General features: G+C 39.0%; 1 protein-coding gene across 1 annotated transcript in view; it reads left to right on the top strand.

Annotated features, from left to right (window-relative positions):
- Nucleotides 1-1,758: 1,758 nt before the first annotated feature.
- LOC112966589 (lymphoid-restricted membrane protein-like) overlaps nucleotides 1,759-20,120 on the top strand; it is a 41,965-nt gene continuing 23,603 nt past the window's right edge. Inside the window, exons 1-18 of the mRNA XM_026066883.1 lie at nucleotides 1,759-1,792; nucleotides 2,298-2,329; nucleotides 2,516-2,650; nucleotides 3,707-4,328; nucleotides 5,066-5,176; nucleotides 5,957-6,137; nucleotides 6,367-6,443; nucleotides 6,521-6,599; nucleotides 7,436-7,594; nucleotides 8,779-8,896; nucleotides 10,457-10,507; nucleotides 11,467-11,544; nucleotides 12,100-12,156; nucleotides 14,332-14,391; nucleotides 14,503-14,567; nucleotides 14,673-14,772; nucleotides 16,431-16,544; nucleotides 16,805-16,906. Of these exons, the coding sequence (XP_025922668.1) occupies nucleotides 1,759-1,792; nucleotides 2,298-2,329; nucleotides 2,516-2,650; nucleotides 3,707-4,328; nucleotides 5,066-5,176; nucleotides 5,957-6,137; nucleotides 6,367-6,443; nucleotides 6,521-6,599; nucleotides 7,436-7,594; nucleotides 8,779-8,896; nucleotides 10,457-10,507; nucleotides 11,467-11,544; nucleotides 12,100-12,156; nucleotides 14,332-14,391; nucleotides 14,503-14,567; nucleotides 14,673-14,772; nucleotides 16,431-16,544; nucleotides 16,805-16,906 (2,175 nt within the window). The remainder of the gene's footprint in view (nucleotides 1,793-2,297; nucleotides 2,330-2,515; nucleotides 2,651-3,706; nucleotides 4,329-5,065; nucleotides 5,177-5,956; nucleotides 6,138-6,366; nucleotides 6,444-6,520; nucleotides 6,600-7,435; nucleotides 7,595-8,778; nucleotides 8,897-10,456; nucleotides 10,508-11,466; nucleotides 11,545-12,099; nucleotides 12,157-14,331; nucleotides 14,392-14,502; nucleotides 14,568-14,672; nucleotides 14,773-16,430; nucleotides 16,545-16,804; nucleotides 16,907-20,120) is intronic.

The raw sequence follows: 20,120 nt of genomic DNA on the forward strand, positions 1-20,120 counted from the left end.
CCTGTATATATAAATCTCTCAAAGAGAAGAGAAGAGAAGAGAAGAGAAGAGAAGAGAAGAGAAGAGAAGAGAAGAGAAGAGAAGAGATCTTCAGGTGGATTTTTTGATCTCAGAATTGTTGCCTCTGTATTATTATCAGCTTTATTCCTGGAAGAAAGAGTGTCTAGTAAAAAACACCTATCAGCTAGTCAAACCAGAACTGATCGTGTCAGYGCCATGATCTGTGTTGATGTTGCTGGGTGGTGGTGAGAAGTTTTTACCTTTATTTAGCAGTTTTCCCACAAAACAGGGAACAGGAATGTCAGTGCACTTTCACATTTCGGATTTTAGTTGCAAAACACCTGTAAGAGCATTTCTTACTTTTTTCCAGAATTGCTGAAATAGCCCGTGTCAGACTGAGAGGTGGCATTTCTCCAAGTACTTAGAGAAGTCTGCCACACTGTGTGGTTAGCACATACTGGGCACAACATTATATTGACCTATTCTATTTCCAGTTGTTTGTACAGAACATACCTAAAGATCCACAGTGTTAAAATGCAAACCTATTTGTCTGAGAATTTAACACTAAAAGTAATCCTGAGTTAACAGTCTTTATGACAAAACTTATTTGTTCACAGAACCAAGTGCAGAGCAGGTAACAACACAGAAACTCTCTGCTTCACCATCAACCCAAGATGCTTCAAATTTTGCCTCACTTTAAAATGCCATAAAACCTATGAATTTTTGTACAGTTCTCTTCAAGCTGCCACAGGAAAAACTAGGCAAGATCTGCTACTGCCTGAAAGTGTAAAGCAGTTGGGAAAAAAAAGAAAGAAGAACTACCAATAGAAGTGAGAAACATCCCAAATACCTGAGATCACACACAGCAGTGAGCTATTTCATTATTTTGCTCACTGATTTAAAAATAAGGATAGGATAACAGTAAGACTTCAGGATGCACTGAAATTCCAGTAAATTCATTTAGCAGCTGCAAGAAAGAAGCAAGAAAAGAAGGGCTAAAAAGTTGGAGCTTGACACTTGATTTGCACTTTATTGCACCTTTCAGCCTGTGAGCTGAGTGGCAGGCAGCAACAGGTGTATCTTGTAAAGTTGATTTTCCAGCAAATGAGCCCTCTGCTGATTTGAGTCCTGAAGTTCTTTTAGCCAGCCTTCCTCAGAGGAACAGCTAAAACAGCTTTAGTTATCCTGTGCTATCTCTACAAGAGAGGAATAGAAGGTATTTTTCTGTATGCTGTTTTGCTGTTGTAAGTATAAGTTTTTAGCATGCTTTTTAATGAGGAACCACAAGTAATATTTAAAAAGATTGTGTGGTTAAAAGGATCAGTTTTGTTTAAAGTTTATTTGCTTATATATGCTGGAAAGCTCCTGTGTACTTAAAGAACATAATTAATTCTAACTGAAATGTTTTTTTCTTTTACAAAGGTGTTCTGAATCCCTAATGTAGAAAAAGGCTTCTACTTCCTGGTGTTTGCTTCCTGGAGTAAATCTTTTAAATCAGACATAATAAGAAAAGCAGTCACTTCTTTTCTTAAAAATTGTGTTTGAATTCGTACTATTTTTTTTTCAAAACTATTCCTGTGACCAAGTCATGTTCATTAAGATAAATATTGCTACTTATAAAAACAGTGGTAGAAAAAATAAATTCAGAGATATTTACTCTGAGCTTCTGGCATGCAGAAAGCTTGTCATTAAGTCAGTTTAAGTAAAACATTGCCACTAGATAATAAATACTCAGTCTGGATTCATGAATGCTTACATATGGTTTTCCTCTTCATGTTACAAGATTATACAAGTGAGTGACTTTTGTGTTAAATGCTAGCGAAGCAGGTTGTTGTTGCTGTTTTTAGAAAAAGAAAAACTTTATTTATCTAAAGGAAAAACAGGGTGCTAACTTCTGGGTGTGGGGGAGGTTTGTTAGCTTTGCTTCCTGATGTGCAATCTCTTGGTAAAAAAGACACAGCTCAGTGAAGTCTATATCCTTCTGGGGGCATGTTGGTCTTTGTGCTGTGCAGGGGGAAATCCCTTCTGGGTCATGGCTGCAAGTATTCTGCCTCTGTGGGCAACCACGTCAATACCTCTCTCACAAACACCGCCCTGTGAACTCTGTTGTTTGTTTTTCCTCTCCCTTTATTCCTAACAGAAGGTTGGTCTGTGATATTACTGTCCTGATAGTTATGCTGGGTATAGGTAAATCCTTAGCTTACAGACTCTGGGCATGGTTCTTGCCAGTAATATGGAATAGACAGTTAACATACCCTGTGCTTTTGACTGTTTCCCTGTTCCCTGTTTTAATAAAGCTAATGAGTTGAAAGTGATAGACTGGTGGAAGGTAGGTACATAGCTGTAATACTGAACACAAAATATGTCTTCAAATCTGTTTTGGGGAACTTTAGCTAAATTTATCTGGCACATAACCTTCTTTTATATCTATAGCTATGATAAGGTTCTAAAGGGTATAGCTAACTTACCAAGTGTATTGCTTGTTTCCATTGTGTCTGAATCTTTATAATTGTAGGGAAAAAAACAAGTTACTGATGCCTGTCGTATGAATGTGATTGAACCAGAACACAATCATAGGAATACGTTGGTTGGTGGATGGTGTTTCTCAGTGCTAATGTTTCAGCAGATGCTCCCTTCTGGGCGAGGGGATGTGAGTGAAGTCTGCATTGGAAGAGCGTGAGATGAAAGCTCATGACTACTCAGTTCAGGGGGAAAAAGGCTGCAATATGCAGGATAGTGACAGGTACCTTGCATGAGACCAGGGTTTTATCCTCACAGAATCTAACTCCTGTGACTGTCATGCACACACCTTATTCAAAACATCTGTTTTAAACATCACCTTGCAAATAGATAATGAAAATACAAGTGGAAACGAAGCACACTGTAGAGCATGTTTCTTGGGGAAACTCCATATGCGGTAACATATGTAGTGACAGCTGTAGTTGTGTTAATTGGTAAAAGGGAAGACTGCTTTTGTAGGCTCACTGAAACGCTGAAACTCTTGTGTTTGCTTTTCCCCCAGTACCCACAAAGAGCAGCCCAGAGTGACAGCCTAATACTCTCTGAAAGCAAATTTCATTTAAACCTTAGCTTCTGAAACCTGTCACAGGATGATATCGGGAAAGCTGCAGTTCTTAAACTGACTTGTGTAGCTGGGAGGCCACGGAATGAGATTGGGAACTGATAATGTCTAGAGCTATAGAAAGTAGCTTGGGTAAATATCCGGGCAATTGTTGCTGTTGGACATAAAGTCATGGGATTAGGTAAGGAAGTACATGGTATAAATTATTACTTTCAGTCACATTTGTATACACACAGTTGTTAGAAAAATCTAATTTGAGGTAAGTTGGGCTGCATAATGCTGCTTCGCACTTCTTTTAATCTAAGAAGTTAGTCAGCTGGTGCAGGAGTTCTTCAGATTTTTTTATTTTTAAATACAAAGACATGGGGAGGGGGGAAGCAGGGTTTCAGAAAGTAAATTTTTCCCCCCCTCTTCCCCACCCCTTCCAACTCCACACCACTTCTAGTTCTCCAGAGAATTAGACATCATGACTGAAGGCTTCTGTGCCAGTCAGGATATGGACCAAGGATTTTCAAATAACTTGATACTAAAGTTCCAAATTGTCTACTGAACAGACAAATTGGTACAAAGAACACACTTTTGCTACTCTTTCTGAATCTTATGTCTTGTCTCTGTACCTCTCAGGCACTTTGCAAGAGAAAGAAGTTGATAATGTCTTTGGAACATGGAGCTAACAAACGGCATCATAACCCAGTGGACAGTATTTGCAGAAAGATCAAATCTATCCAAATGATGGACCAAGTCTCTAATCCTGCTTTGCAGATACCAAAATTTCAGTCCCAGAACTTTGACAGTCCACAGTGTAATATCAAAAAAAATCTAGAAGAAATACTAAAGAAAAGAACTTTCAGAAGCCATAATAATACTGCTCCACACCTCATAAGTCCCAGTAGTGACACTGTCTTCTCTCCAGACTTGCGGGTGCTGTCACCTTGTTTCAGGCATATGTCTGACTGCTGTTCTGTGAATGCTACCTATTCAATCATTAAAAGCGAAGAGAAGACCAGCAAACCATGGATGCCAGTATGCCAGACTGAGAACAGTTCTCCATCCCTCTTCAGAACTAGAGAGGCTAATGCCCAGAACCAGTTGTGTGTTTTATCAAGTATTGAATCTAAGGATGTGCCTCATGAACAGAAATACCTTACATCGAGTCCAAACTTACATTTTTTGACATCTGATAAGAAGTCAGAAAGTGCTGTAATCCAATCTCCTGTGCCAAAGAGACTATCTTTGGGTGAAAGAGGTAAAATCTTGGAAATAAAAACCTTTCAATCCAAAAAACTAGACATCAGAACATTCAGCCTACATGGCTGAATTTCTTTACTACTTAAAGTAATAGCAATATGTTTTGGAATCAGTCCAATCTAATCAGACTGCAAAAAGAGCTGTGTAGAACCTTAATCTTTCCCTGAAAATTATTTATGTCAATTTTAAAAAGTGAGGAAGTAAGGGCTTGAGTCAAAACATATTTTCAAATTTCACAATTCCTTTTTTGGGACTGTGTGTGTTTTTTTTTTTTTTTAATTAATTTATCTTTAATGTAGGAAGGTAGGTATGTGAGTTTGGGTTTTTCTGGTGTTTTTATTTTTAGAATTGTTTTCTAAAAAATTTAATCTGATTATAATGATTTTTCTCAAGTGTATCTTAGGGGGAGGGAAGAGATAGCTGGCTTCTTAAAACTCTGTTTTATATAAATGTTACTTTATGCAGAAAAGTATCCAGTATTCCCACTTATCTATGTATAAAAGTAGATGCATATACCAGTTCCCAGACTCTGAGGCTCTAGCTATGGACATTTCCTGACAATACTTAATAGTAAAAGTCCTGTTCTGTGTTCTTAATTATTTGTGTATTGTTCAAGCTGTAGTAGACCATGCCCACTTGTGCTATTAGGCAAATGATACTGTAGTTAGAAGGACTGATGTGTGAAAGTTGCACCGAATGAATAAAGATGGACAGTAACAAACTTATCCTTCATAGGATGGAAACAGTCGCTGGGGTACAAAGCTGATGATATGTATGATGTAAGCTTGATTTGTGAAGAAGACTTACTAACTACTATCTTCTGTGCATGTGACATAGAGCATACAGGTTTGCCAGTGGCTTTTTCATTGTTCTTCTTTCTCTTAATAAATTTTCAAGGCTCAGACTGCATTATGGTTTGCATATTCTTAGACTGAGTAGCTACCTTTACTAGGCAGCTGTATATGCGGCAGATACTGAGTAAAGCTCTGTACCTCTTCTGCATGGTGCCTGTCTCTTCTTCCCTACCCCCCTCCATCCCTGCCCCAAGCTGGTCTTTGCTGTATCCTAGTGAAGAGGAAGCAGAGAAGTATCACAGTTCTTCCTATCAACCTTGTTAGAAATAATTGTTTATTTCTTTTAGGCATTTTCCTGTTAGAAAAATGAACTTTAGGAAACTGCAGAACAAGAGGTTACTCTTCCGAGTTACCCATCAAATATGACTAAATCTGTGGATGGGTTTTTTGTGTTTTATTGTTTGTTTGTTTGCTTGTGTGTGGGGGGGAGTCTAACTGTCCAGAATAAGAAACTGTCAGTCACAGGGTTTGCCCTCATCTTATGATGAGAGGCCTGAAGTAGTAGCATAGCAAATGAGGTGATTTTTTTTTTTCTTTGACTGTAGTCAATAAAACAAATGTACTAGACTTTCACACTTTCATATTAGAAAAAACAAATGAAAGCTCTAAACTGTTCCAGATCACACTGGAACTTCAGTGATCATTTACTTGTCTACAGGGCAATTGAATATGCCATAGTGCAGATCAGTAGCATGCTCTTTCATAGCTTTTTTTTCCTTGATGTCCTGCTAGACTTCAAAATCTGGTGCTTGGACACCTATATCTATCTTAGGAAAAGTAGCTGTTTCCAAGATTGTTGATTATCTGAGACATACAACTAGTCGGGGATCAGAAGACAGTGGCCTTGAAGAGCTGTGCAACATGCTTGACCCAGATCAAAGAGACATTTCTATGGACCTGGAAACATATCATGCCATCATGAAAGAGTGGATTGAAGACTGTAAGAGAAAATGGTAATAGCTTTTTATCAATCTATCTCATAAAAGCTTCTGTCAAAGCAAGAGATTAGAAACCATTCCTGTGACTTTCATTTCCAGTACCCTAGAACAAAGATGGCATCAAGACATTTTGATCACAGTGTGGGTTTTTTTTTTTTTTGTCTGCAAGCTTTTAAATATAAAAAGTTGGTAGGTAATCCAATATCATACTAGTTTTATGAACCTTCAGGCTTTCTTGTTTCAGGGAAGATGATGCCACGGAGGAACCAATAGTGAGCATGGAAGATCTGGAATTTAAAGTACATAAAAACATCTTTGAAGGTGCAGATCATTTTGTTCTGGTTTTAGTGAGGGAAAACTCCACTTTCTTAAACTATAACCAGAAAAATCTCTTTCAGCAAAAAGGATGCCTGTCCAAATGAATGTTACATCAGGAAGTTTGGAGGCCTTTGGGGGTGATGCATCTAAAGGAGACATGTAAGTTCATTTAAGTAGTGCTTTCTCAGAAGTTAGTACTTCTAGCTTTCATTACGCCAGAACAATTCCCAGAATCATTATTTCAGAAAACTATCTTGGCAGGGTTTCTAATGCTGACCTCAGTGTGCACCAACTCTTGATGCTATCAAGTTCTTCCTCACACCTTCTGCTCAGTAGYAAAAATACACTAGTAACTTACCTTACTGATATCTTGGTCATTCTTTGTTGATTTGCCTTGTTAATTCCCTGTGGTCAGAGTTTTGCTGTGGGTTTCTTTTCCTCTTTAAATATTCCCCCTGCAGCTCTTCCCCCCAGTTTTTTTTAAGTATCTGAAAATAGAAGATATTGTCTCCTGAATTTCTGGTCCTTAATTTTGTTTGGGCATTTCTCTTAATAATCATGATTATTATTTGGATTTGGTAATAGCAAATCCCTTAATAAAGGCCCCAGAATTTTCAAAGATAACGTTCATGTTTTATACATAGTCAACTATCTTCCTTCTGAAGCTTTCCTCTCATTTCTAAGAATCTCGGAAAGGTGTAACCCTTGTTTTTAGTTGAAAGTGTAGATAGGGGGTGGTTCAGGGGAAGAGAAGGGATCTAGGACTTCTGGAGTTAATTTAATGTATTGGTGATGGCCTAAGAGGAGATTAACAAAGACTTAAGGTATTGTCCTGCAGTCATCCAGCCTTGGCACTTGTCCAATGGCATTGCAAGTCATGTGTAAACCATCTGCTTACAACTCTAGTCAATGCAGCATGGCATCAAGATTTTTAAAAAAACCTAAATTAGAACCAATCACCTTCTTCATCTTTTCTGGCTTTGTTACTGAAACAGGGAGACTTCTGACTTGATAACCTGTGTCGCAGACTTGCAGTACAACAACCAGAAGCTTCAGGAAGAGAACAACAAATTGAAGCTGACTCTGGAAGCTGTGGATGAGGCCAACAATAAGTTAATGGCAGATAACGAGGATCTRCATCAACAAATAAAAAGGTGGGAAACCTTGGTGCACCTGGTCTGTGTAATGGCCATGGACAGGCCTATCTTCCAAGGAGCAGGCTAATCTTGCTTTATATTTCTAGCCTCAGCAGTACTTTATGGCAGCAAGTTTCATGAGTTAATGCAGTGTCTGCAAGGCTTAATGCTGTGGCCAGACCATTCTGCTCTATACCTCCTGGTTATTATAAAATCAGTCATTTGTCATATAGCCTCTCACATGATCAGAGACTGGTTCGTGCTGCCCGAGATTCTGTGGGTGCACACAAACAACTCGGGGTAAAGCTGAATCCAACTAAAACCAAGGAGGGAGGCCTAATATTACAAGAGAACAGCCAAACACTGGAAAGGTTCCAGTCCTAGGTCAAATACTCACTGCCAAGCAGTGGAAAAATGAGCACGTAAGAGCTATTTTACTAGTCCCTTGAGGAACTGGAGTGAGTTGTCTCAGTGTATGGCTGCAGCCTGGCGACCCATCAGTGCCATGAGTACACAACTATTTTTACAGTGAGTTCACAGTTCTTATCTGACCCAAATGATTCAAATGTGATGGCATTATGTCAACTGCCAAACCATTCCTGGTCTATCCAGGGAAGATTAAGACAGGAGTCTTTCCACCCAGCTAATGTGGGACATGTGCATGTGTGTCAGACCCTGTGCTCTGGGCCATTCTACTATCTAGAGCTATTGGTGAAAAAAGTTTTACCATGTTGGGAAAACATGCATAGGTTGGGGTATCGGATCAGGATTATGATCAAATGACGCAGAGTTTATCCCTGAAAACTGAACTGAAATGATTTCCATAACTATTAACCATGAAGTACAGTAAAGATGTGTCTGTCTGTGTGCTTGGGCAACCAGATATATTTAACTGTTGCAAGCTTGATTGTTAGCTAGATACAGACAAAAAAAAAAAAGGCTTGATAGGTGCTATCTTTGCTAGGGATTTCATCCCTTATTTAGAGAATGAAAGGGGATGTTTAAAATAAGAGGGCAAGTCCATGAGCCCTTTTTTCCATACAAAAATGATGGACTTACTTGATTGTTGCTCTTCTGTTAAGTATCTGTGCCAAAGAATGAGTCCCTGGGGGCTTCTGAAAATACTGTTCTTGTATTTCATCCTATCTAATGACCAACAGTAACTTGCTGAGGTTTTCCTGGATTTCTTTCTCTCCCCCCAGCATCCAGCACTCTGTGCTGAAAGCCAAGTTGCTGGAAGAAGAACTGGAAGAAGCAAAAAGCAACCTGAACTTCTCGGAAGAGAAGAGACGGCAGATTCTATGCCAGAATAAACAGCTAGTAGGTGATCTTACTTCTCAGCTTATGTTGCACAACTTCTCACGCTTTGCTGTAACAGTGGTATGACCAATCAGCCCATAAAAATCGGCAGTACCTGGTAGGTACTGAGGTTTTTTGAGGGAGTTTGAAGTGTAATTAGTTTGAAAATAGCTTTGTAATGTGATGTGATTAGTTTTTCCATGGAAGTCTCTTTAAACTATTATCGGTTACAGTGTAGAAAACAACTTTCACAGTGGACTGGCCCTTTTAATCATCTTGCATATAATTGCACTTAAAGACAACAGCTTTCACGCTGCTGACATCAAGCCTCATCTAATTTGAAGTTCATGATGTCCTGATAGGAATTTGAGTGTTGTACATGACTTTTGCAGAGCAAAGAGGACAGGAGGCTCAGTTCAGATGCCCAGCGAAAGGAATTTGTTTTGAAACATCCTAGGCCATTGGAGAGATCCACGTGGGTTGGTGGATATGACAAGGACCTATCAGAAACTTGTCCATTCTGGACTGACAGCTGGAAGCCAGGCGGCATATTTTGGAGTGTCTGAAAGGGTGCAAACTGTCTATGTGAAAGTATCTGATTTGCACCCTAGATGCCTAGGTAGCAAAGCCAGTTTAACTATAACATGTGTAAAGTAGTGTGGTAACAATACTGATGTTGTGGCTGCAGCTTTAGGAGGTGTTGCTAGACAGCAGAATGCAAGCTCTCAGAAGAACAGGTCTGCACTGTTGCCATGTGCCTTGTTCGCACGACAGTCGCATCTGCTTGTCATAGCTGTAYATTGGTGTTCCATGGCTCTGTGCACTGTTGATCATGGATATTAAAACAAACAAAACAACAGCAACAACAAAAACTCCTTTCCCTAGAGAGCAAGAACACAAGTTTTTGTTGCTAACCTGTTCTAGTGTATGTACAATTCTTTGTCTCAGATTACACAAATCACTGCAGGAGTTTTGTGCATAAAAGAAGGAGATTGGGAGTGCGGGAGATGGGGAGTAATATCAGAAGTTTTGTAKCTCAGGGAACAGCAAGTGACTTGTAAGCAGAGCTGTGGAGGCACTGTGTGGGGGTATGGCTACTCTTTTCCTGTCTGATGGAAGTAGTGTAGTGTGGCATATAGGCTTTCCAGATCTGCCTTGACTTAGATATGAACATAACTAGCCATGTATACTCTAGCCTTAAATACCTCTCTGATCTTCTAGTGATCTGAGTTTTACTCAAATAGGAAGTGTTGGGGTCAAACCTTGAATTTAGAAAGTGTAATATCAGTAAGGTTTCATGAGCTGCACCAGTCACAGCACTCCTCATTCTGCTGTGCCCTCTGACATGATAAAAATGAACCACTACAGTTTCATACTGGGCCCTGAATGTGTTTGTGCTCTATTGCTTTTTGGATTAGTTTGGCTTTGGATGTTAAACTTGATATGCTAAAAAAAAATGTTAAAAACATTACTTGTGCAGATGTTTTAAGAATTGCTATTTTTTCAAACATAATGACTCTCTCTCTCTCTCTCTCTCTCTCTCTCTCTCTCTCTCTCTCTTTTATTTTTTTAATATACAAGGAAAAAGAAAATCAGTCTCTTGTCATCAAAATGACCTCTCTTCAGGAAGAGGTAAAATAAATTACGGCTTTGCAAATACCTAAATACCTTGTCTACCTAAAAGCTCACCATTAAGAAATGAAATGTTTGTCTGACTTTGAAGCCTGAGCTACTAATTAGGTTAACAAAATATTTTATGTTTTATGAGAATGACTTGTCTTAAAACTTTGTCTTGAAGTTGCACTGTGCTTCAGACTTTCCATTTGGTGGGCAAGTAAGGATTGTGGATTGGGGGAATGAGGGGGACAGAAACTAAACAGCTTTCCCCCACACCCCATTCAAAGCTTGATAGACAAACTCCAAGTATTTCTAGTTAACACAGATCTAACTATATACTCTGAATTGAAACGATCTTCATCTAACACTTTTTTGTCTTTTCAGTTGAGGTTCACCTCCATTTCCCTTCTCTAAGATCCAAATGAGAAGTTCTGTATAGAACTAACTCTAAAGAAATGTGGTAGCTGGAGCTAATGGGAAAAGCTCTGTCCACCTGAATGGAAAACAGACTCCTTAGAATTGTATTGGAGATGCTTGTGTTACTGAGTTAATCCCACCCTTAAAACTTTACATTTCAGCCAAAAGCCTGTTTCCAGTGGAGACATGCCTGAAGATGGAGCTCATGCTATCCTACAAGTTCCTATTTTTTTGCCTCTGACTTCAAGGAGTTGCTTGGATATGAAAATGCATATTGTAGATGAACTAAAATTGCAATGCAATTCTTCTTGTCCCAAATATTTGTGGGACAGCCCTGGGGCTGTGGCAGTCCTGACCTTTGCAGCATAAGACCTTAACTTTGAAAAGTATAGAAACATCAGAGGAAGTAGGACAAGAAAGTTTTGTGCGTACGTAAATGCTGGCACTGCTTTAGAATAGGCAGTAGCTTAGGAGTGAAGTTGTCATTATGTCTAGTTTCTTCTAGGAGAAGCTGTCAATCCATTTTACTGTGCCTAAACACTCTGTATCTTGTTCAGAACATTAGGAATAGCCTGGACACTGATGGACTTCAAAAGAAGATTTTGGAGTTGTCTAAAACTGCAGCAGAGCTTCAAGTAAGCATTTTAACTTTAGGAGGCACAAAAAGACAGCCTATAATTTACTTGGGTYTACCAGAGGGAAAACTCTATCTCTGTAAGGTAGACAACCCTGAACTAGTCTGTACTGAAGAAAAGAGTGTGATTGTAGCTTAGCCAGCATGCTGGCTTTGACTAGGAAAGTTGCTATCTGGATGCTAGAAACCAAGCTAATGTAGATAGTCCACAGTTTCCTAAAAATTTAATTTAGAGGGGAAAAAAATGAAACCTTTTCCCTACAACTTGAAGACATGTATTAGAAAATAATACTTTGGCTGATGTTGCTGAAACTATTAGCCTGGATAGACAAGAAGAGACAAATATGGCTGTGGGAACTGAAACACATCTTTCACTTTTAACTGGGTGCAAGACTTTAACTTTGAAACATGTATGCAAGGTATTCAGAAAAGAAGTTGACTTTTTGAAACAAGGGATTATGATGCCCTTTTTCCCTTCCAAGTAAGATAGAAGAACAGATTTCTATCAAAGTACCTGCAGATGACTAGAGGACTTTTTAATCTCTTCTCATTTCAGATCCAAGCACACATCTATGAGAGTGCTGTTGTGAATAAAGAGGCAAGCTTGATCCAGGTTAGTAGCTTTATTTTATTATTGTCTTGCCTGAAACTACTGAATATGGGACACTTTGCTAAAAAGCCAATGCAACAAATACTGTGGTGCTGTTCTTTCTGATGCTCTTACATGAGAGAACCTGATCCTATAAATGGCTTCAAAGTAGGCGAGATCTACTTTAGGAGCTGGGTATGAGTCAGCATAATTAAGGGTTTCAGGATTTTGCTTTAAAAAAAGCCCAACTATTAAAACAAACATGCAGAGTTCAGAAAAATGCACAGAAGAATGTACCTGCAGAAGATCTTTCCCCTCATGTCCTTTAGTTCAGTTGCTTACTTCTTGTGTTTCTGTGGGTTCTGGATCACCATGTCCAGTCACACACACAAATCTAACCTTTCTCAATACTGAGATGTAGTTACCTAGGCTTTGCTTAGGTATGTTTCTGATGTTGTTTTCAACTGTAGACTTTGAAAACATGAAGACATAAGACCCTGTAGGGACTTTGGCATTCTCTAGTCTTATGAGTCATGCAAGAGCCTTCTCAGCTAATGAAGTTTGTGTTTAGCAGAAGATGCTCTAACTCATCTGGTGAAATATTTCACTGTTAGTCTCTGCAAAAATGATTGCAGTTTGAATTTGGTGGTGACAAGAGAACCAAACCTCAGTGTAATTCAAATCAATCCTGATTAAATATTGTAGCTGACAATTTTTACAGGTTTTGCCAGAAGTGGCTTCAAGGTACAAAGGAATTAACGTTTTTTTAGTAACTTGCAATTTCTCCTCCTTGAATGATTCAAAATTTCTGTGGCATCTGTAGTATCTTTCCCTTTAGTCAGTAGGCTTGATAAGCCTTTCTTTAGATGGAAGTCTTGAATGCAGTCTGCTACATTGCATGTGCTTGTAGGTGAAGGCAACTGGTTTGCATAATTTTGAATAAACTGGTGTGGAAAACTGATTTTGCTTCTTGTCGGTAGGGTCAGTGGAATGAGGGTTTACCTGTAAGCTTAAATAACTTTCATAGATGTTGGTCCAAAGACAACTTGGATAAGACTGGTGGACACTGGAAATTAATATGGTAACCCTTCTTTTCTTGGCCCAAAACTACAGAAGATGCAGTTTTCATACCTTTCCATAAGGATGTAAACCACTTAAAACTTTTTTTTTCCCCTTGTCTTTATTTTGTTAATCTTCAGCACCACAGGTCTTTCCTCTTTGCCAAGAAAAAGCTGGAAACTTTGCTCTATAACTTTACTTCTTCCTTGTATATTTGCTTAGCTTTTTGTGTGTACTTCACCTTTTTCAAAAACCTCAAGTATTCTTAAAGAGGAAGAGGAGGAAGAAGTCATAAAAGGGAAGCGAGTGAGAGCTCCTACTGCAGATTCATATTTTCTCTAAGGAACGTTCTGGTTGTCTGTGCAGCATCTTCTACCATAATGGCATAACATGATTGTTACTTTGCATAGCTAAGAAAGCTACCACTCCTACTAGTTCCTCAGTCTTACTGTGAGGTGTGAAATGTTCTCTATCAACCTTTCCATTAGATGATGTTTAATCTGCAGCCCCCTATCCTCTGTGCCTTTAATCATGAAAATTTATGAAAGCAAACTTGTTTAGGAACACAGTGCAATTTGTTTTAGGGGTCACTTAGTATTAAAACTCGTGCCAGGCAGAACATAGTCCAGGCTTTCTGCCAAAACTAAAGTGCTTCTGTCTAGTTTAATCTGCTACTACTGGTACAGAAACCAGGAGAGTAAAAGATAAAACACAGCACCTGGGAAGAATTGTCCTGTCCCCCTTAATTCCAGGAGTTTCATAAGAAAAAGTCTTCCAAGTGTTTTCTTTTAGCCAATATGTGAGACAATTGACTCTGTAATCCTTCAAACTTGCAACTATTTTTATCTTATGTGGTTAGATTGCTTTCCCCTTCTCATTTTCTGCACCCTTCCTCCCATATAACCCCACAAAAAACAGACCTGCTCAAGTGCCAGAAAATGGATTGCTTCTCAAACCTCAATTGTACAACTTATTTCTTGTGGTGTAGGATTGACTATATTAGTATTTTAGCTAAAAAGCATCTTAGTCACAAATTAGCTCAATTAGGTCATTAGGTTATGTGCTTTAAAGGTGTGTGGGGTTTTGTTTTTTGTTTGTTTTGTTGTTTGTTTGTTTTTTTTTCTTCCACAACCTTTGCAGAAGGAGCAGGATATCAAAGAACTGAAGTCAACCATTGTGGAATGTTCTTCAGTAATAGAGGTATGGAACTGAATTATTTAGCTTGTGACTATGTGAGAGGAAAGCATGCATATCCTCTGCTTATTCTGCATGACAAACTAACCCTCTGACCAGGTCTGATGTGTGTTTTAGACTTTGCGAGCAGAAAAAAATAAGCTACTGGAGAACATACAACACATGCAGCAGGAGCTGATCTCGTGAGTATTGTGAGCAAGTCTCAGAAAACACAGTTCATCGAAAGGCAAAAAGGGCTGATGTACTTTTCTGCTTTTTTTTTTTTTTTTTTTCCCTGCTTCTTTCAGAAATGGTCTGAGCTTCCCATTGATGTATAAATTTAACAGCAGTATTGCTGAAGGAACAAATTCACTGCGCTGTGAGCTGGAACTTGCTCAGGCTTCTGAGGTATGAATAAAATCTGACAGAATCTTATCTCTGTTCTCTAGCAACAGTAAATGAAGAACAAAGCTCAGTTTCTGAAGACTGTTAGATAACCCTGAGATTTGGATCCTTTGGTCCTAGTATGGAAGTGTAGAATGTGAAGATTACAATATTGTTCTGTGCACATTGGACATGGTCCAGAGAAAAGCACATAAAAACATATCATTAAAAAAAATGACCTTCAAAATACAGCTGAGAGAGCTAGAGTCATTTAGCTGGCAGAAGAACAGACTGACAGGGGAGATGAGAATCTTCAAATATGTAAAAGGCCATATGTAAAAGTAAGTCTGCTTTTTTTTTTTTTTTTTTTTTTTTTTTTTTTTTTGTGCTACCTGCAGTGGACACAAAAAATGATTTTTTAATTGCAGGAGGAAAAGTTGCTTTTTCCCTGAAGCCTAATCTAGTGAAAAGGACAATTAAGCACTGGAATAAACTCCCTCGGAAGGCTGCAGAGTTTTTTGTCATCTAACCTATTCTTTAGAAACTCTGATAAGTGTCTCTCTATAGGCAGCATTTCCTTGCCCCTCAGCAGGAGTAATGGAGACTCTGATCTCTTCAAGACATGTCCAGTTACTTTTTCTATGGTTTCTGTGTAGTTGCAAGGAGAGGCATTCCTCTGATGAGCCCAGGTACAGACTGACAAAATCTTAGTGCTGCAACTGAGCCTGGTGGTTTGGAGTTGTAGTGCCCTGCAGGTGACACAGGGGACACCTGGCAGGGGGGTTGGCTCCTTTTGGAACCTGTGCTTTTGGTCACTTCAGAAACACTTCACTGATCAATGGAACTTTGGTTTCTGGTTTACCATTCTCCTAACTTCCCAGTATTTCAGTAGGGAACTACTGGTAAACTACTTTTGTAGGGTGGTTTTGGTTTCATTTTTTTTATGGCTTACTCTTTCATGCCTACTTTCCTAAAGACACTCCATGGAGTCCTGTCCTGTCCTTCCTTACAGTATTGTCTTCCCTTCAGATGCRAATTATTCAGCAGAGCTGGTGACAAAGAAAACCTATTGCAGTGCCTTTTCTTGTAAGATTTAAGTTGGCATGCTGCAGCATGCTTTAGTATTCAGTGTACTTGTACGGTATTTGCAAAGAAGTAGCACTTAGAACAAAAAAATCTACCAAAAGACTGCAAATACAGGCTCAGAAATGAGAGAAATAACTGGCTAGGCAGCTCTGTTTCAAAAGCAGCATATAGTCTCCTATTACAGTTTGTGCAGCAGCCCGTACTGCAATAACAGCTATTACCTCTCAAATACTTCAGTGAGATGCAAGATTCCACCTTTACCTGTAAAGCAAACATGAGCTCTGCTTATTCCTCACTCAGTAATACCTCTTCTGAATAAAGTTAACTGATGATTGACTTCCTCTTGCTTATTTCTGACATGAAAATTTATATCGGATCATTCAGCAACTTGGCTTGCTGCTTTTTTTTTCTGTTGTTTTTTAATCCTCATGACATTATGTTTTTGAAAAGCCTTTACAAGCTTCAAGTTTGCAGTAGCTCTGACCTTCTGGTAAATACAATGCAGGGTTACTTCAAAAAATTCTAAATGTCACTGATGCTGCTCTGTTGTAAAGAGATGTCAAAATAGGCTAACTGACTCTCTTCTCTTTTCAAAGATTACCAAGACTGAATGGACATCTCTGGATGAAACACTGGACCGTGAAGTGCTGTTCTTACTTCAAGGACCTGAATATGCAGGAGAAAAATTTAAGGCTATTATGCAAAATCTGGTTAGTGGCATAACATATGTGAATAAGGCTTTGTTCTTTTTATCAGGCTTTTAATTAGGTCTTCTCCAAGATGTCCAAATAGATCAGCTTTTCTTCTTTTGAAAAAATGAGAATAGCTTGTATTTTTTTCAGGGACATACTTACTCTACCAGTGTCACTTGGCACCTACTTTAATGCTATTGCTCTAAGTCTGTGTAATTCTGGGCAGCTTTACATCAGACTAGTACTTGAAATAATGGAGTTTGGGGGGGTTTTTGCAGCAAGAGGAAGCTACTGAACCTGAGGAGCTTGTGATAACTTCTTTACAATGGGTGGAAGATCCTGATGTGAACATACAGCAGGCTTGGGAGAGAAAGCTTGTAGTAAGTAATTCTATTTCTCTGACACTATTCTCTGAAATAGTGGGCCTGTGCAAAAATTTGAGGTGGGTGTCTTACTGTTGCATGCTACATATACTACTTGAGGTTGTAGCAGTCCACTCGAGGTCAGATATGACTATAAGGAGAGAAATGAGTATCTTCTGTTGTAAGTTCTTGTGGGGGAAGTGGAGAAACGATAGCTTTTCACCTGAATGCCGTGCTTTTCCTGACTTGTCTTGTGCAAAATCTCACTCTGCTAAAATTATGCCCAAAGAAAAAGGTAAATGAAGCAAGTAGTAGATGGCAACACTATGCTGTGTGAGTTACAGAGCTTTTCTGCCCACTATATGCACTGGGATGAAAGTTGCGTTGATAGGTGTCAATGCAAAGTGCTGTTAGGTAGCTTCATCGAAACTGTAGTCCAGGTGCCTCAAGCACTCATTCTCCCTTGTGCTCTATTTGAAACTGTGACTAAGTAGTGGATGGTTTCACCATCACGAAGAGGAGGAAGGATGCTTTATAACTGCATTTSCAAATCAAAACCATCAGAGGGTTTGGTTTCTTTGGCAAGGCAGTGTCCTGCTGCTGCTGGACACTCCTCATGAAAAGTTTCTACAAATGCATATTTTACAATCTAATCTTGCATAGTATTTTTAATATTCGTCATACCTCCTGTGGGACTCGAATTATGACTTGTGCTCAAAGTAACTGTGTGGCAAGAATAACTTCTGTGTGTGCTAGCAGCAGCAGTCTGTGGACAAGACTCATCTCTCTTGCTCTTGTCCCTCCCCTCCCATGTAACAGCACAGTTTCTCAAATATTCGTCTTGCTGGATGTAACTTCTCTCTGGCTTGTTCCTTCCTACTAATCTGCTTTTAGGAATGCTACTATAGAAAACTCCACTGCACTGTAATTCAACACTGTCTTTGGACGCCTTAATAGACTCGAACCCAAATTCATCCAATTTGAGTAATAGCTGAAGATACCACAGCGCACACTGCTGTAAGCTGTCTGCTTTTAAGCAGACTGTTAATTTTCTCTTCCCCTAGCATTGAAAAATATTGTAGTTGGCTCTCTTCATCCTTCTTGGGCAGGCAGAGGCGATCACTGGAGCAGTCCAGTTTTGCAGCAAATGTTTGGTTGTTTTGGGGTTTCTTTTTGGTTTGTTTGTTTGTTTGTTTTTAATGTAAATCATGAAAGCTTCCCCTTGAAAAGGTGCAAGAATTTTTCAGCCTCTTCACCCCAGAACGACTCTGGGTAGAATCTAGGAAACTGCTGGCTTGTGCTCCTCTGCAACCTTTCAGTCTTAAAAGCTTCCTCCTTCAAAGTTTTTGTGGCCAAAAGATGCTTGTTAATTCACTGTCCATGCTGAGGTCATATTCTCTTTAAACATGTGAAGCTACAAACTTTTGATATGGCTGTTAGAGTTCATAATGACAATTAAATCCTGTTCTGGCTCCTAGACAGTAATGCAATAAACAACTGAACTAATAGAGGCTAACAAGGATGAATAAGATGATTTAAAAATAAAAGGTCACGTGCTACAGGAACCCTTGGGAATGGGAGGTGGTTTAATGTACTGTCTTCATCTAACTAGAACAAGACAAGCATGTGGAAAACATGGAGTATGTAGAGCTGAACAACAGTAGATTAAAAAAACTGATCCAGAGTAGCTTCTTCCACCCTTACAAAAAGTTTTTTTATAGAAAATGGGTTAAATCTCAAACCCTGCTCTGTCACTTGAAGCCTAAACGGTTTTTTTTGTTTGGTTGGTTGTTTTTTTTTTTTTTTTTCCCCCTCCTCCTCAGTTTTCTGTGCAATATATAGTGGACAAGTTTTGCTGGGTTTTAGTATGTTTAAATATGTTTTAAAGTTTACTTGTGTATAATATAGAATATACTTTAAGTATGCCTTTATATGTGCACTTAAGTGCATATATAAGGGTGAGAGTAATGACTTTCTCACCCTTCTCCTGCTGAAAGATATGAATTTGCCACAACGCATATGTGCCCTGATAAGCCTATACCGCTTATTTCAAAACCATGCCATTTCTAATGGCAAGGGCTGCCTGTTCTAGCTGAGAAACTGATCTTCAGGATGTGGGCATTTGCACATGTTCACATCCCATGACATTCCAGTAAACCTATCTAAAGAAATTGTTCAGCCCCCTCTTGTAACGTGATACTTAATGTGCTGCCCTTCTTTACGCATAGCAAGCGAACAGTGTTGGACTAGAACTTGAAAACTGGTAAGGTGGTCTATATTTGTAGGAGAGAGGTTTTCCCCTCTGAACTAGTGAAACATCCTAGAAGTCTGAACCTCTTTCCTACCTGACCTCTGTTTCACTCTTGTTAAGTGCTTATTAAAAGCTGAGCACTCCAAATTGCATGTTCAGTTGAATAAGGTCAGAGAAAGAGAACTGGACTCCTCTTTCTCAGTACTGAATACCACAAGTCACTGTTAAGTAACACTGCATCCTTCGTTGTTTCTGAAGACTTCATTTTTATGATCTTCCCCTTTTTTCCCCCCTACAAAAACAGAGGTAAAACTGAAAGTCTTTGTCACTGAAGTCACTCTTGGGTATGTTTCATCTGCTAGCTATGCAGGGAAGCAACTGAAGCATGGGTTTCCTCATCTTCCCCACCACCACCTCTGTAATTCCAAACTCAAATCAGTGCCAATGGACTTAGAGGCGCACTTTGAGGAAGAGGATCATAGAAGTTTAAACTGACAATTTTGGGGCTTCCTGCAAGTTGGGCGTTATTAGAACTTTCACCTTGTGAAATAAGTTTCTGTTACTGTATCTGGGCAACTTGTAATGGAGGCTTTCTAGGGTAAGTTGTAAAGAACCCCTTGGCTGCCATGTCTTTGCCTGTCTTTTAGCACCTACTTACCAGAAACATTTGTTAACCATGTATTTGTTTCACAAGTAACAAACAGGAAGAGGACTGTCTGCATTCCCTAGTCTTTCACAGAAAGAAAGACCAGGACTGGCTTCTGATTTGGAAGTGACTTTTTTTTTTTTTTTTTTTTTTTTTTTTGAAAAAAGTGGAAGCCACTTGTCAAGTCAAACTAGCATAAACAAGGTTTAAGTTTTGAGTGTGAAAACTTACATATTGTTCCATCTAACCTTAAAAAGTACCAATGCCTGGCAGGAATCCAGCTTGTCTCTCCCTGCATCCACTCAGGGCCAGGAGTTAGAAGGGTATGGGTATAA

This window comes from Apteryx rowi, unplaced genomic scaffold (assembly GCF_003343035.1).
Source record: "Apteryx rowi isolate R43461 unplaced genomic scaffold, aptRow1 scaffold_25, whole genome shotgun sequence".
NCBI lineage: Eukaryota > Metazoa > Chordata > Aves > Apterygiformes > Apterygidae > Apteryx > Apteryx rowi.